We start from the raw sequence: 13,756 nt of genomic DNA, 5'->3' as shown, positions 1-13,756 counted from the left end.
CCTCCCAGAGCGCTAAGAACCTTGGCGTGATCCTGACAACACCCTGTCGTTCTCAACCAACATCAAGGCGGTGGCCCGTTCCTGTAGGTTCATGCTCTACAACATCCGCAGAGTACGACCCTGCCTCACACAGGAAGCGGAGCAGGTCCTAATCCAGGCACTTGTCATCTCCCGTCTGGATTACTGCAACTCGCTGTTGGCTGGGCTCCCTGCCTGTGCCATTAAACCCCTTCAACTCATCCAGAACGCCGCAGCCCGTCTGGTGTTCAACCTTCCCAAGTTCTCTCATGTCACCCCGCTCCTCCGTTCTCTCCACTGGCTTCCAGTTGAAGCTCGCATCCGCTACAAGACCATGGTGCTTGCCTACGGAGCTGTGAGGGGAACGGCACCTCAGTACCTCCAGGCTCTGATCAGGCCCTACACCCAAACAAGGGCACTGCGTTCATCCACCTCTGGCCTGCTCGCCTCCCTACCACTGAGGAAGTACAGTTCCCGCTCAGCCCAGTCAAAACTGTTCGCTGCTCTGGCCCCCCAATGGTGGAACAAACTCCCTCACGACGCCAGGACAACGGAGTCAATCACCACCTTCCGGAGACACCTGAAACCCCACCTCTTTAAGGAATACCTAGGATAGGATAAAGTAATCCTTCTCACCCCCCTAAAAGATTTAGATGCACTATTGTAAAGTGGCTGCTCCACTGGATGTCATAAGGTGAACGCACCAATTTGTAAGTCGCTCTGGATAAGAGCGTCTGCTAAATGACTTAAATGTTAAATGTTAAGTGATGCTAGTGAAGATATGGTAGTGGGCGCACAACAGCCTGTAGGAAATGTTTGCGGCCAGGCAAAAGATACCCTGTTGTGTTAAAAAGGTGGATTTTGTGGCGTTCATTTCCACAGGTATAAACTGTACGACACAAGTCTCAAGGGGATCGAAGAAACTGGACATTAATTGTGGCCGCGGCAGAAAAGTTTATGGGACTGAAGGATTTTACATCTGATGACTTGCAAGGGAAGTGCCGGAAAACCCGCCCTCCCGGGTTCCCCTTGAGCTTGTTTACGGATCCGATCTGTTTTATTTTTATATATTTTTTTACATCATTTAAAAAAAAAAGTTTATTTTATGTATTTCTGGTAGTTTGGTAGATGTTTTTGGTATTTTGTTCCATTTTTGGGAATCCTGTTTCCATCCCGAACAGTAGGTGGCAGTACGCAACATTAAATTGTGCGCTCGCTAACATACCATAGAAGAAGAAGACTTCCGCGTTTCCGTTCAGCACACAGGCGTGGTAAAAAAAAAATGGCAGAACAAGATTCAGTGCCGAGTGATCTTTACAAGCATGTATATTCATTTCTACTAGAGAACAAGTTTACCAAGGCTGCTCAACACTTCATCAAACAAGCTAAAGTGGTAGGCGCCATATTCTGTATCTCTATTTAACAGTTGTTTTGTTTACCGTTTAAGCTAGCTAGGTGAGCTAACGAGCTGCGCAGGCGGTGCACGCCGAGGCGCTAACACGTGTGATACCAACCCACCAAGTTTGAATGAGAATGCACTTTGTAATATATTTTTAACGTTAGACGAGTGACGGGTGCATTTTTTTCTTTCTTTAAATGTTTGCTTTTTATCAATTGCCCTCGTTGGAAGTATTGGACCAACTACATAGTTAGTTAACGAACGTTGACATATTGAACTAAAATGTCTCTGGCAAACTAAGAAATGCATTGATTCCTGCCCCGAAGAGCCTTGGTTTAAAGATGACTTCTATAGCCTGGCGTCCTTGATCAACCACATCTAAACTAGTCGTCTGTAAATAATGGCTCGTTTGCAGGACACAGCAAAGAAATGGTTTGTAGTGATGTACAGGTTAACTCATAACCTGCGTGGGTTTAGGGTCATGACATCGGATTAAGGGTGGGCGTGCTGATTTACCGATACACACACAAATCCACAAATGTATCTTTTTTGTGGAATTTATATCTATACACTACATTTTGAATTAGTCTTGCCTTATGTTTAGGCTGAATGGTATTAGTGCTGTAAACTTACATGCCTACACACCAATCACTAAATACTTTGAGGAATTTGCAGAACAATTTAAGAACAATGTCCGAGTTTAATTCTATATCAGAAAATGGAAAGTTGAAATGGAGAGTTGAAGAGAGACAGAAATGTAATGTTTGGGAAAGATTTAGTTAAATGCTAAATGAGGACGATAGCCGTGAATGTTATGTGGTTCGACAGTCACAAGAGAGGGACTTCAAATCGACTTATGTTTTAAATGGAAATCTGGACACTGACTGTAGGTTTTTAATCTCTCCTTAATATTAACGCCTGTAGAATTAAAAATTTCTTGCAGTAAAATGATTCACCAAATGTAGGCAACCATTTCAAATCAAATCCATTTTGACTCAGGAACAGGAGTGGAAAAAGTGATTTATTTAATCTTAAGAGAATGCACAGTTAGGGACAGTCTGTAAACGTGCTTTCTTTATCAGCATCATAAAAGATGATAGTAATTTAAACGTCATAAAGTATGCATCCAAGCCAAACTGAAGCTGAGAAACATGTCTGGTCGTTTTTACAGCTTTCTATTTTTCCTAACAACCATTCACACTGATGTTGTTTTGGACATTTTGCACAGAATTTTTTTACTGTTTTTAGTTATTGCATTTTCTCCCCAGTCCCTGAATGTCTTTGCTCCTTGAAAGAAGCAGAGATGACAGAGAACTTTACCAAATAGATTGAAGCATTTATTTTGTTCTATTAGATTTTTTACATTATTGTGAGGAAAAGAGGTTGATTTAGTCTTCTGGGACAACATATGACAGCATGTATCCAGTTTTTTACAAGTTGACTATCCAATAGCCTTCAAACATGTCTTGAAATTATAAGCAGAAAAATATCTAAATTCGCTCCCTCAAAAATCCTGCACCCCCTGTCATAAAATCCCTTTTCTACATCAAATCCAAATTTATTGGTCACATACACATGGTTAGCAGATGTTAATGGTCACATACACATGGTTAGCAGATGTTAATGGTCACATGGTTAGCAGATGTTATTGGTCACAGACACATGGTTATCAGATGTTACATTTAACATTTACATTTAAGTCATTTAGCAGACGCTCTTATCCAGAGCGACTTACAAATTGGTGCATTCACCTTATGACATCCAGTGGAACAACCACTTTACAATAGTGCATCTAAATATTTTAAGGGGGGTGAGAAGGATTACTTTATCCTATCCTAGGTATTCCTTAAAGAGGTGGGGTTTCAGGTGTCTCCGGAAGGTGGTGATTGACTCCGCTGTCCTGGCGTCGTGAGGGAGTTTGTTCCACCATTGGGGAGCCAGAGCAGCGAACAGTTTTGACTGAGCTGAGCGGGAACTGTACTTCCTCAGTGGTAGGGAGGCGAGCAGGCCAGAGGTGGATGAACGCAGTGCCCTTATTTGGGTGTAGGGCCTGATCAGAGCCTGGAGGTACTGAGGTGCCGTTCCCCTCACAGCTCCGTAGGCAAGCACCATGGTCTTGTAGCGGATGCGAGCTTCAACTGGAAGCCAGTGGAGAGAGCGGAGGAGCGGGGTGACGTGAGAGAACTTGGGAAGGTTGAACACTAGACGGGCTGCGGCGTTCTGGATGAGTTGTAGGGGTTTAATGGCACAGGCAGGGAGCCCAGCCAACAGCGAGTTGCAGTAATCCAGACGGGAGATGACAAGTGCCTGGATTAGGACCTGCGCCGCTTCCTGTGTGAGGCAGGGTCGTACTCTGCGGATGTTGTAGAGCATGAACCTACAGGAACGGGCCACCGCCTTGATATTAGTTGAGAACGACAGTTTGTTGTCCAGGATCACGCCAAGGTTCTTAGCGCTCTGGGAGGAGGACACAATGGAGTTGTCAACCGTGATGGCGAGATCATGGAACGGGCAGTCCTTCCCCGGGAGGAAGAGCAGCTCCGTCTTGCCGAAGTTCAGCTTGAGGTGGTGATCCGTCATCCACACTGATATGTCTGCCAGACATGCAGAGATGCGATTCGCCACCTGGTCATCAGAAGGGGAAAGGAGAAGATTAATTGTGTGTCGTCTGCATAGCAATGATAGGAGAGACCATGTGAGGTTATGACAGAGCCAAGTGACTTGGTGTATAGCGAGAATAGGAGAGGGCCTAGAACAGAGCCCTGGGGGACACCAGTGGTGAGAGCGCGTGGTGAGGAGACAGATTCTCGCCACGCCACCTGGTAGGAGCGACCTGTCAGGTAGGACGCAATCCAAGCGTGGGCCGCGCCGGAGATGCCCAACTCGGAGAGGGTGGAGAGGAGGATCTGATGGTTCACAGTATCGAAGGCAGCCGATAGGTCTAGAAGGATGAGAGCAGAGGGAGAGAGTTAGCTTTAGCGGTGCGGAGCGCCTCCGTGATACAGAGAAGAGCAGTCTCAGTTGAATGACTAGTCTTGAAACCTGACTGATTTGGATCAAGAAGGTCATTCTGAGAGAGATAGCGGGAGAGCTGACCAAGGACGGCACGTTCAAGAGTTTTGGAGAGAAAAGAAAGAAGGGATACTGGTCTGTAGTTGTTGACATCGGAGGGATCGAGTGTAGGTTTTTTCAGAAGGGGTGCAACTCTCGCTCTCTTGAAGACGGAAGGGACGTAGCCAGCGGTCAGGGATAAGTTGATGAGCGAGGTGAGGTAAGGGAGAAGGTCTCCGGAAATGGTCTGGAGAAGAGAGGAGGGGATAGGGTCGAGCGGGCAGGTTGTTGGGCGGCCGGCCGTCACAAGACGCGAGATTTCATCTGGAGAGAGAGGGGAGAAAGAGGTCAGAGCACAGGGTAGGGCAGTGTGAGCAGAACCAGCGGTGTTGTTTGACTTAGCAAACGAGGATCGGATGTCGTCGATCTTCTTTTCAAAATGGTTGACGAAGTCATCTGCAGAGAGGGAGGAGGGGGGGAGGGGGAGGAGGATTCAGGAGGGAGGAGAATGTGGCAAAGAGCTTCCTAGGGTTAGAGGCAGATGCTTGGAATTTAGAGTGGTAGAAAGTGGCTTTAGCAGCAGAGACAGAGGAGGAAAATGTAGAGAGGGAGTGAAAGGATGCCAGGTCCGCAGGGAGGCGAGTTTTCCTCCATTTCCGCTCGGCCTTCCGGAGCCCTGTTCTGTGAGCTCGCATTGAGTCGTCAAGCCACGGAGCGGGAGGGGAGGACCGAGCCGGCCTGGAAGATAGGGGACATAGAGAGTCAAAGGATGCAGAAAGGGAGGAGAGGAGGGTTGAGGAGGCAGAATCAGGAGATAGGTTGGAGAAGGTTTGAGCAGAGGGAAGAGATGATAGGATGGAAGAGGAGAGAGTAGCGGGGGAGAGAGAGCGAAGGTTGGGACGGCGCGATACCATCCGAGTAGGGGCAGTGTGGGAAGTGTTGGATGAGAGCGAGAGGGAAAAGGATACAAGGTAGTGGTCGGAGACTTGGAGGGGAGTTGCAATGAGGTTAGTGGAAGAACAGCATCTAGTAAAGATGAGGTCGAGCGTATTGCCTGCCTTGTGAGTAGGGGGGAAGGTGAGAGGGTGAGGTCAAAAGAGGAGAGGAGTGGAAAGAAGGAGGCAGAGAGGAATGAGTCAAAGGTAGACGTGGGGAGGTTAAAGTCGCCCAGAACTGTGAGAGGTGAGCCGTCCTCAGGAAAGGAGCTTATCAAGGCATCAAGCTCATTGATGAACTCTCCGAGGGGACCTGGAGGGCGATAAATGATAAGGATGTTAAGCTTGAAAGGGCTGGTAACTGTGACAGCATGAAATTCAAAGGAGGCGATAGACAGATGGGTAAGGGGAGAAAGAGAGAATGACCACATGGGAGAGATAAGGATCCCTATGCCACCACCCCGCTGACCAGAAGCTCTCGGGTGTGCGAGAACACGTGGGCGGACGAAGAGAGAGCAGTAGGAGTAGCAGTGTTATCTGTGGTGATCCATGTTTCTGTCAGTGCCAAGAAGTCGAGGGACTGGAGGGAGGCATAGGCTGAGATGAACTCTGCCTTGTTGGCTGCAGATCGGCAGTTCCAGAGGCTACCGGAGACCTGGAACTCCACGTGGGTCGTGCGCGCTGGGACCACCAGATTAGGGTGGCAGCGGCCACGCGGTGTGGAGCGTTTGTATGGTCTGTGCAGAGAGGAGAGAACAGGGATAGACAGACACATAGTTGACAGGCTACAGAAGAGGCTACGCTAATGCAAGGAGATTGAATGACAAGTGGACTACACGTCTCGAATGTTCAGAAAGTTAAGCTTACGTAGCAAGAATCTTATTGACTAAAATTATTAAAAATGATACAGTACTGCTGAAGTAGGCTAGCTGGCAGTGGCTGCGTTGTTGACTTTGTAGGCTAGCTGACAGTGGCTGCGTTGTTGACACTACACTAATCAAGTCGTTCCGTTGAGTGTAGTAGTTTCTACAGTGCTGCTATTCGGGGCTAGCTGGCTAGCTAGCAGTGTTGATTACGTTACGTTGCGTTAAAAGAACGACAATAGCTGGCTAGCTAACCTAGAAAATCGCTCTAGACTACACAATTATCTTTGATACACAGACGGCTATGTAGCTAGCTATGTAGCTAGCTACGATCAAACAAATCAAACCGTTGTGCTGTAATGAAATGAAATGAAAAATGTGATACTACCTGTGGAGCGAAGCGGAATGCGACCGGGTTGTTGAGTGCGGAAGTTCTATTCAGTAGACGTTGGCTAGCTGTTGGCTAGCTAGCAGTGTCTCCTACGTTAAGGACGACAAATAGCTGGCTAGCTAACCTCGGTAAATTAAGATAATCACTCTAAGACTACACGCTCTAAACTACACAATTATCTTGGATACGAAGACAGCAAAGACAACTATGTCGCTAGCTAACACTACACTAATCAAGTCGTTCAGTTGAGTGTAATAGTTTCTACAGTGCTGCTATTCGGTAGACGGTGGACGTTTGCTAGCTGGCTAGCTGCTGGGCAGATAGCAGTGTAGACTACGTTAGACGACGAAATACGAAGTTGCAATAGAAGTGCTGACTGTTTCACTTTGTTGTCCTCTTTCTTTTCCTTTTTCTTCTGTCCTTCTTTTGTCCTTATTTTGTCTTCCTTTCTTCTGTTAACTAGATATTTTTTGTTGTTATTCTTTGTAAGCTAGCTAGCTTCTTCCAGGAGAGTCCCTAGCAACTGCTTAGCAACAAGTAAACAATTCTGCTAGCAATTCACCTAGCTAAGATAACTGTACAATTTTATGAAAAAAAATAGTTAATTTTTCAAAAGCCTGTCTTGTTTAGTTTGTTCCTTGTTTTGTCTTCTATTGAATCTTGCAGTTTTCTCTTGATTTTTTCGATGTACTTCACTCTAAAAAAACATTTAAATCTCAATAAATACAGGAGCTCATTTTTCAGCAGCTGCTCAATTTAGAACTCCGGAATTTATGTTAATGGTCACATGGTTAGCAGATGTTATTGGTCACATACACATGGTTAGCAGATGTTATTGGTCACATACACATGGTTAGCAGATGTTAATGGTCACATGGTTATCAGATGTTAATGTTTGTGCTTCTAGTTCCGACAGTGTGGTGATAACCAACAAGTAATCTAACAATTCTCCAACAACTTCCTAATACACAGGAAACCTAAAGGGGAGAATGAGAATATGTACCTGTAAATATATGGATGAGCGAAGGCCGAGCGGCACAGGCAAGATGCAATAGATAGAGCATATGATATTTAAACATTATTAAAGTGGCGCTGTTAGTGGGTAATAGGATCGGATGGGGGCATGAGATTTTCACCATCACAGGCGGTTGGGTTATCACTGGTACCACTTCAGCTACCTCGAACAGAGCAGACTTCTTCTTCTGAAGGAGCAGAGAGGTTGAGTTATTATTAGTAACTGGGTGGATAAACGTCCCACACAACTAGTTTAATATATGATAATAATATATGCCATTTAGCAGACGCTTTTATCCAAAGCGACTTACAGTCATGTGTGCATACATTCTACGTATGGGTGGTCCCGGGGATCGAACCCACTACCCTGGCGTTACAAGCGCCATGCTCTACCAACTGAGCTACAGAAGGACCACCACTGGATAGCAACAGTTTGTTGCTATCCAGATGAACGTGTCAGCCCTGGCTTGTTTTATGGGTAGATTTGGATTGTAGTTGCAACATTGATCACATTACTTAAAACTTGACTAGTTGCGTTACGCCAGTCAGTATGTCTTCCGTGCACGAGAAACTTATTTGTAGCTAAAACATTGTTCAGCGTTTCTTCCCGTATCATGCAACGCGATGGCTAGAAACCCGCAAAGAGAATAAACTGTCTGATTGTGTTAACGATTCTTCCTTTTACAACAGCCACCCCAGAATGAAGAACAAGATGCCGGTCTGCTTGACATATTCAACTTCTGGGTGAAGTAAGTAGTTAGTACATCTGATTTTATTCCTTCAATGTATTGTCCCCCACTTGGCGGGAATGACAACCTGTATGTTACAATCCTCCATTTTCCCAGAGTTCCTGGGGGCTAAACCATGAACCTCACGTACCTTTGTGTAATTTGGTGTAAATGGATCAGAAGGTTTTTTGCAATCCCTTGTGGCTAGTGTTGAATGCCACTCACTGCTCTTGTTTGTGCCCATTTTCAGGTCTCCTGAAGCTAAGAAACGGAAGGCGCTGCCCAACGGTCCTGGAGCAAGTGACAGGCCGTCTGCTAAGAAGGCGAAGACTGCGGAGAGCTCCAGTGAGGAGTCCAGCAGTGAGGAGGAGGAAGCTGCAGCACCTGCCAAGGCCACACCCACAGGTTTGCGCTCGTCCTTTAAGTATATCCCATTTAGCTGACACTTTTATCCAAAGCAACTTAGGGGAGTGCGTGTGTAAAGTACATACAGTCTTTGGTATTATTGTCCGTAGCGACGTTTGCTTGTTACGAAGCCAGCCCATTGAGAGAACATTGCATTGTGGGTTTTGTAGTCTTGATAAAGATTATCCATGTTGCTAACCAACCTTATTATAACAGCAAAATGAAACATTTCTTCACAAAAAAAAACATTATTAGTGTTATTTAACACTGTTGATTAAAGGAATGAGTGGTTTTGTTTGTTTCCGGAAAGGTCCCATGTGTAAATGGATCAGAAGGTTACTTTGCAATCCTTAGTGGCTAGTTTTGAATGCCACTCACTGTATGTATGTTATTTTCAAGTGTAAGTTTTCATGCACAGTGAAATGCTTTTTGCAAACTCAAAACCCAACAATGTAAAGGTAGACTGGCTCTGGCAGCTAAAAGAGACAAATAGTCCATCTTAACGTGAATTGATTCCCAAACTACGGCCCAAACATTCAATCTGTCCCGCAGGAGGTTTGTGTAAAAACGAACTGTCTGGGTCTCCCAATTTTTTAAATTTAGTTTTTGTATATATTTCTAATCTCCATCAAAGTTCTGGTAGTGTCAGTTTTTTAATTTAATTTTATATATTGTATAGTGTGTGGCTGGTCTGACTGGCCAGTGGGAACACGGCTGGCACTGAGTATGGACACAATTAATACGATTTATTGTGAATAGTCAGGTTTAAATTTTAATATATATTTTTTAAAATTTTTGATTTAAATGTTTACGTGATGTTCAAGAAGACAGATTTCTCTCATCTAGTTTCATCTGAAATCAGGCTACCTGATGGGACTTTGATAAATGCACCAATCAAAATGTTGGCCTTTAAAAAAAATGGTTTTATTGGCCCACAAGTTGATTTAGTCACTTAACAGAACACCATCTGTGGTCCTGTAGCTCAGTTGGTAGAGCATGGCGCTTGTAACGCCAGGGAAGTGGGTTCAATCCCCGGGACCACCCATACGTAGAATGTATGCACACATGACTGTAAGTCGCTTTGGATAAAAGCGTCTGCTAAATGGCATATATTACCATCTAGCAGGATTTTGGCAATGAGGCTGTTTTTGTTTTATCTACTTCCCCAGAGTCAGATGCACTCCGTGGGTACCATTGTCATGTCTCGGTGGTCAGGATAAAGGAAGTTAGTGGTACTAGCGTTAGCGCAATGACTGGAAGTCTATGGGTGTCTGCTAGTCTGCGTTAGCGCAATGACTGGAAGTCTATGGGTGTCTGCTAGCCTGCGTTAGCGCAATGACTGGAAGTCTATGGGTGTCTGCTAGCCTGCGTTAGCGCAATGACTGGAAGTCTATGGGTGTCTGCTAGCCTGCGTTAGCGCAATGACTGGAAGTCTATGGGTGTCTGCTAGCCTGCGTTAGCGCAATGACTGGAAGTCTATGGGTGTCTGCTAGCCTGCGTTAGCGCAATGACTGGAAGTCTATGGGTGTCTGCTAGCCTGCGTTAGCGCAATGACTGGAAGTCTATGGGTGTCTGCTAGCCTGCGTTAGCGCAATGACTGGAAGTCTATGGGTGTCTGCTAGCCTGCGTTAGCGCAATGACTGGAAGTCTATGGGTGTCTGCTAGTCTGCGTTAGCGCAATGACTGGAAGTCTATGGGTGTCTGCTAGCCTGCGTTAGCGCAATGACTGGAAGTCTATGGGTGTCTGCTAGCCTGCGTTAGCGCAATGACTGGAAGTCTATGGGTGTCTGCTAGCCTGCGTTAGCGCAATGACTGGAAGTCTATGGGTGTCTGCTAGCCTGCGTTAGCGCAATGACTGGAAGTCTATGGGTGTCTGCTAGCCTGCGTTAGCGCAATGACTGGAAGTCTATGGGTGTCTGCTAGCCTGCGTTAGCGCAATGACTGGAAGTCTATGGGTGTCTGCTAGCCTGCGTTAGCGCAATGACTGGAAGTCTATGGGTGTCTGCTAGCCTGCGTTAGCGCAATGACTGGAAGTCTATGGGTGTCTGCTAGCCTGCGTTAGCGCAATGACTGGAAGTCTGTCTGCTATATAAAATGACCTCAAATCCTGAAGTAACCGGTTTACATTGACCTTTAACCCTTTCTTGATTTTTCTATGTTGTCATGAACACAGCGTGTCAGTGATGGGGGGCAGAGTTGCCCTTTGTTGTTCTGTTCCATGATGAGGTTTTGTATCGTTACCAGCTACAGCGGCCGAGTCCAGCAGCAGCGACGAGTCCAGCGACGAGGAGGCCGCAGTGAAGGTACAGGAGCGCTGAGGTGTCTTACGACAACGTCACTTTAAAAAAAAAATGTTTTTATGGTCACGTTAAAATTGCTAACCCCTGAGGCCGATGCTGTTTACGGAGCTGTAGGAGGACGAATGAACAATATCTTTGTGTGCCCCCTAATGAAGGCAGCTTGTTGGTGAAACATTAGTTTGAAATCTGCTCTTCTCTGCTAACAGAAGCCTGCAGCAACCAAAGCCTCAGTGAAGACCCCTGTCGCTGCAGCAACCAAAGCCCCAGTGAAGACCCCTGTCGCTGCAGCAACCAAAGCCTCAGTGAAGACCCCTGTCGCTGCAGCAACCAAAGCCTCAGTGAAGACCCCTGTCGCTGCAGCAACCAAAGCCTCAGTGAAGACCCCTGTCGCTGCAGCAACCAAAGCCTCAGTGAAGACCCCTGTCGCTGCAGCAACCAAAGCCTCAGTGAAGACCCCTGTCGCTGCAGCAACCAAAGCCTCAGTGAAGACCGCTGTCGCTGCAGCAACCAAAGCCTCAGTGAAGACCCCTGTCGCTGCAGCAACCAGGAAAAAGGACTCCAGCTCCAGCAGTGAGTCATCTGAAGACGAGACTCCAGCTAAAGCCCCCGTGGCCAGTGAGTACATTTAACCTAGCTAGCGAGTGCATTTAACCTAGCTAGCGAGTGCATTTAACCTAGCTAGCGAGTGCATTTAACCTAGCTAGCGAGTGCATTTAACCTAGCTAGCGAGTGCATTTAACCTAGCTAGCGAGTGCATTTAACCTAGCTAGCGAGTGCATTTAACCTAGCTAGCGAGTGCATTTAACCTTTGTTTAACTATGAAGTCCACTATTTTTGCCTCTTTATTTAACTAGGAATGTCGGTTAAGAACAAATTCTTATTTACAATGACGGCCTACCCCGGCCAAACCCTAACACGGATGAACCTGGGCCAATTGTGTGCCAACCTATAGGACTTCGAATCATGGCCGGTTGTGCCTGGAATTGAACCAGGGTCTGTAGTGACTCCTCTAGCACCGAGATGCAGTGCCTTACACCACTGGGCCGCTCGGGAGCCTTACCAAGACAACAACTTTACGACAGGGTTTCTTAAACTTCTTCGGCCTGGGAGCCAAATGAGAAATTCAGTGTTTTCCTGGGACCCAAGCTCATGAAAACATAACCCCTTTGGTGGGACATTAGTGAGACCCCCCTTGACGGAGGAGAGACATTTTTATTTTTATTAAAGTTAATTTCCTGAGAAGATAAACAACGTGCTGGACTCCACCTAACAAACTTAAATTGGGTTTATAATCCAAAGAACAGAAGTAGCACAGCACTCTGGTAAATAAACTTAAATTGACATATTTTTATTGCCTCACGAATGTTTGGCGTATGAGTCCTTCTTCAGCTGGGCCGTGGCAGTAAATGTCACAACAACACACAGGTAGGCTTCATGATACAGATCCCAGCAGTTTAATTTCCTACAATTCTACCCATTTTGCCACGGAGCGGAGAGAAAATGCTGCAGTTTTTTTTTACAGATCACTTCCTGCAATTTTTTTAGATTTTGCCATGACTTAATGATATCAGAGTGCGAGTGACGAACAAAATAAATGGGGGTCCCAAGAGGATCGGGCCCCTGGACACAACCAAATTTCGAAATTGCAGCTTGTCTATTCTACTATTCTAAAGCAACAGTAAATTGAGGCCCTTTTCTCACTAAGAGGGGCGGAGTCTGAGGAGCGGCGTGGCGCAAGATTTCTACTTTTCAATTGACATTACAACTTGGATGGAAAATGACTGAGGGTAATAGTGGATTGTATTGCTACTCCTATTTGCCATGTTTCCAATTTAAGCCTATTAGAAAGTGTTTGCCCTTCAGGCTTGGAGGGAAGCAAAGGTCCGCAACCCAAGAATAGTTATAATAATAGCTCCCTTTACTGGCTCCAATATGCGATCAATCAGCCTGTTACCAACCCGTAGTAAACTTTTGAAATTGTTTGACCAGATTCAATGTTATTTTTCTGTTATCAAAATGACAACAGACTTTCAGCACGCTTATAGGGAAGGACGTTCAACAAGCACAGCACTTGCATAAACGACTGTTTATTGGCTGAGAGAAATAGTGTGTGAGCTGTTTTGTTAGACTTTTGACATTATCAATCATGGTTTGATGCTGGAAAAATGGTTTTATACCCGCTGCGATATTGTGGATAGAGAGTTACCTGTCTAACAGAAGACAGAGGGTTTTCTTTAATGGAAGCCTCTCCAACATAATCCAGGTAGAATCTGGAATTCCCCAGGGCAGCTGTCTAGGCCCCTTACTATTTTCAATCTTTACTAATGACATGCCACTGTCCTTGAGTAAAGCCAGTGTCGCTATGTAAAGTTGAAGTCGGAAGTTTACATGCACTTAGGTTAAAACAAATTTTTCAACCACTCCACAAATTTCTTGTTAACAAACTATAGATTTGGCAAGTTGGTTAGGACATCTACTTTGTGCATGACACAAGTCATTTTTCCAACAATTGTTTACAGATTATTTCACTTAATCACAATTCCAGTGGGTCAGAAGTTTACATACACTAAGTTGACTGTGCCTTTAAACAGCTTGGAAAATTCCAGAAAATTATGACATGGCTTTAGAAGCTTCTGGTAGGCTAATTGACAT

At 45.5% G+C, this 13,756-nt stretch overlaps 1 protein-coding gene across 1 annotated transcript in view; it reads left to right on the top strand.

The window, feature by feature from the left end:
- The first annotated feature begins 1,268 nt into the window (after positions 1-1,268).
- LOC124040449 (nucleolar and coiled-body phosphoprotein 1-like) overlaps positions 1,269-13,756 on the top strand; it is a 35,380-nt gene continuing 22,892 nt past the window's right edge. Inside the window, 5 exon segments of the mRNA XM_046357655.1 lie at positions 1,269-1,411; positions 8,362-8,420; positions 8,650-8,804; positions 11,049-11,107; positions 11,311-11,719. Of these exon segments, the coding sequence (XP_046213611.1) occupies positions 1,301-1,411; positions 8,362-8,420; positions 8,650-8,804; positions 11,049-11,107; positions 11,311-11,719 (793 nt within the window). The 5' untranslated portion in view covers positions 1,269-1,300.

The sequence above is a fragment of the Oncorhynchus gorbuscha genome, linkage group LG07, assembly GCF_021184085.1.
Source record: "Oncorhynchus gorbuscha isolate QuinsamMale2020 ecotype Even-year linkage group LG07, OgorEven_v1.0, whole genome shotgun sequence".
Lineage (NCBI taxonomy): Eukaryota > Metazoa > Chordata > Actinopteri > Salmoniformes > Salmonidae > Oncorhynchus > Oncorhynchus gorbuscha.
Note: the sequence above shows the minus strand (reverse complement) of the source record. Positions and strands in the feature narration are given on the sequence as shown.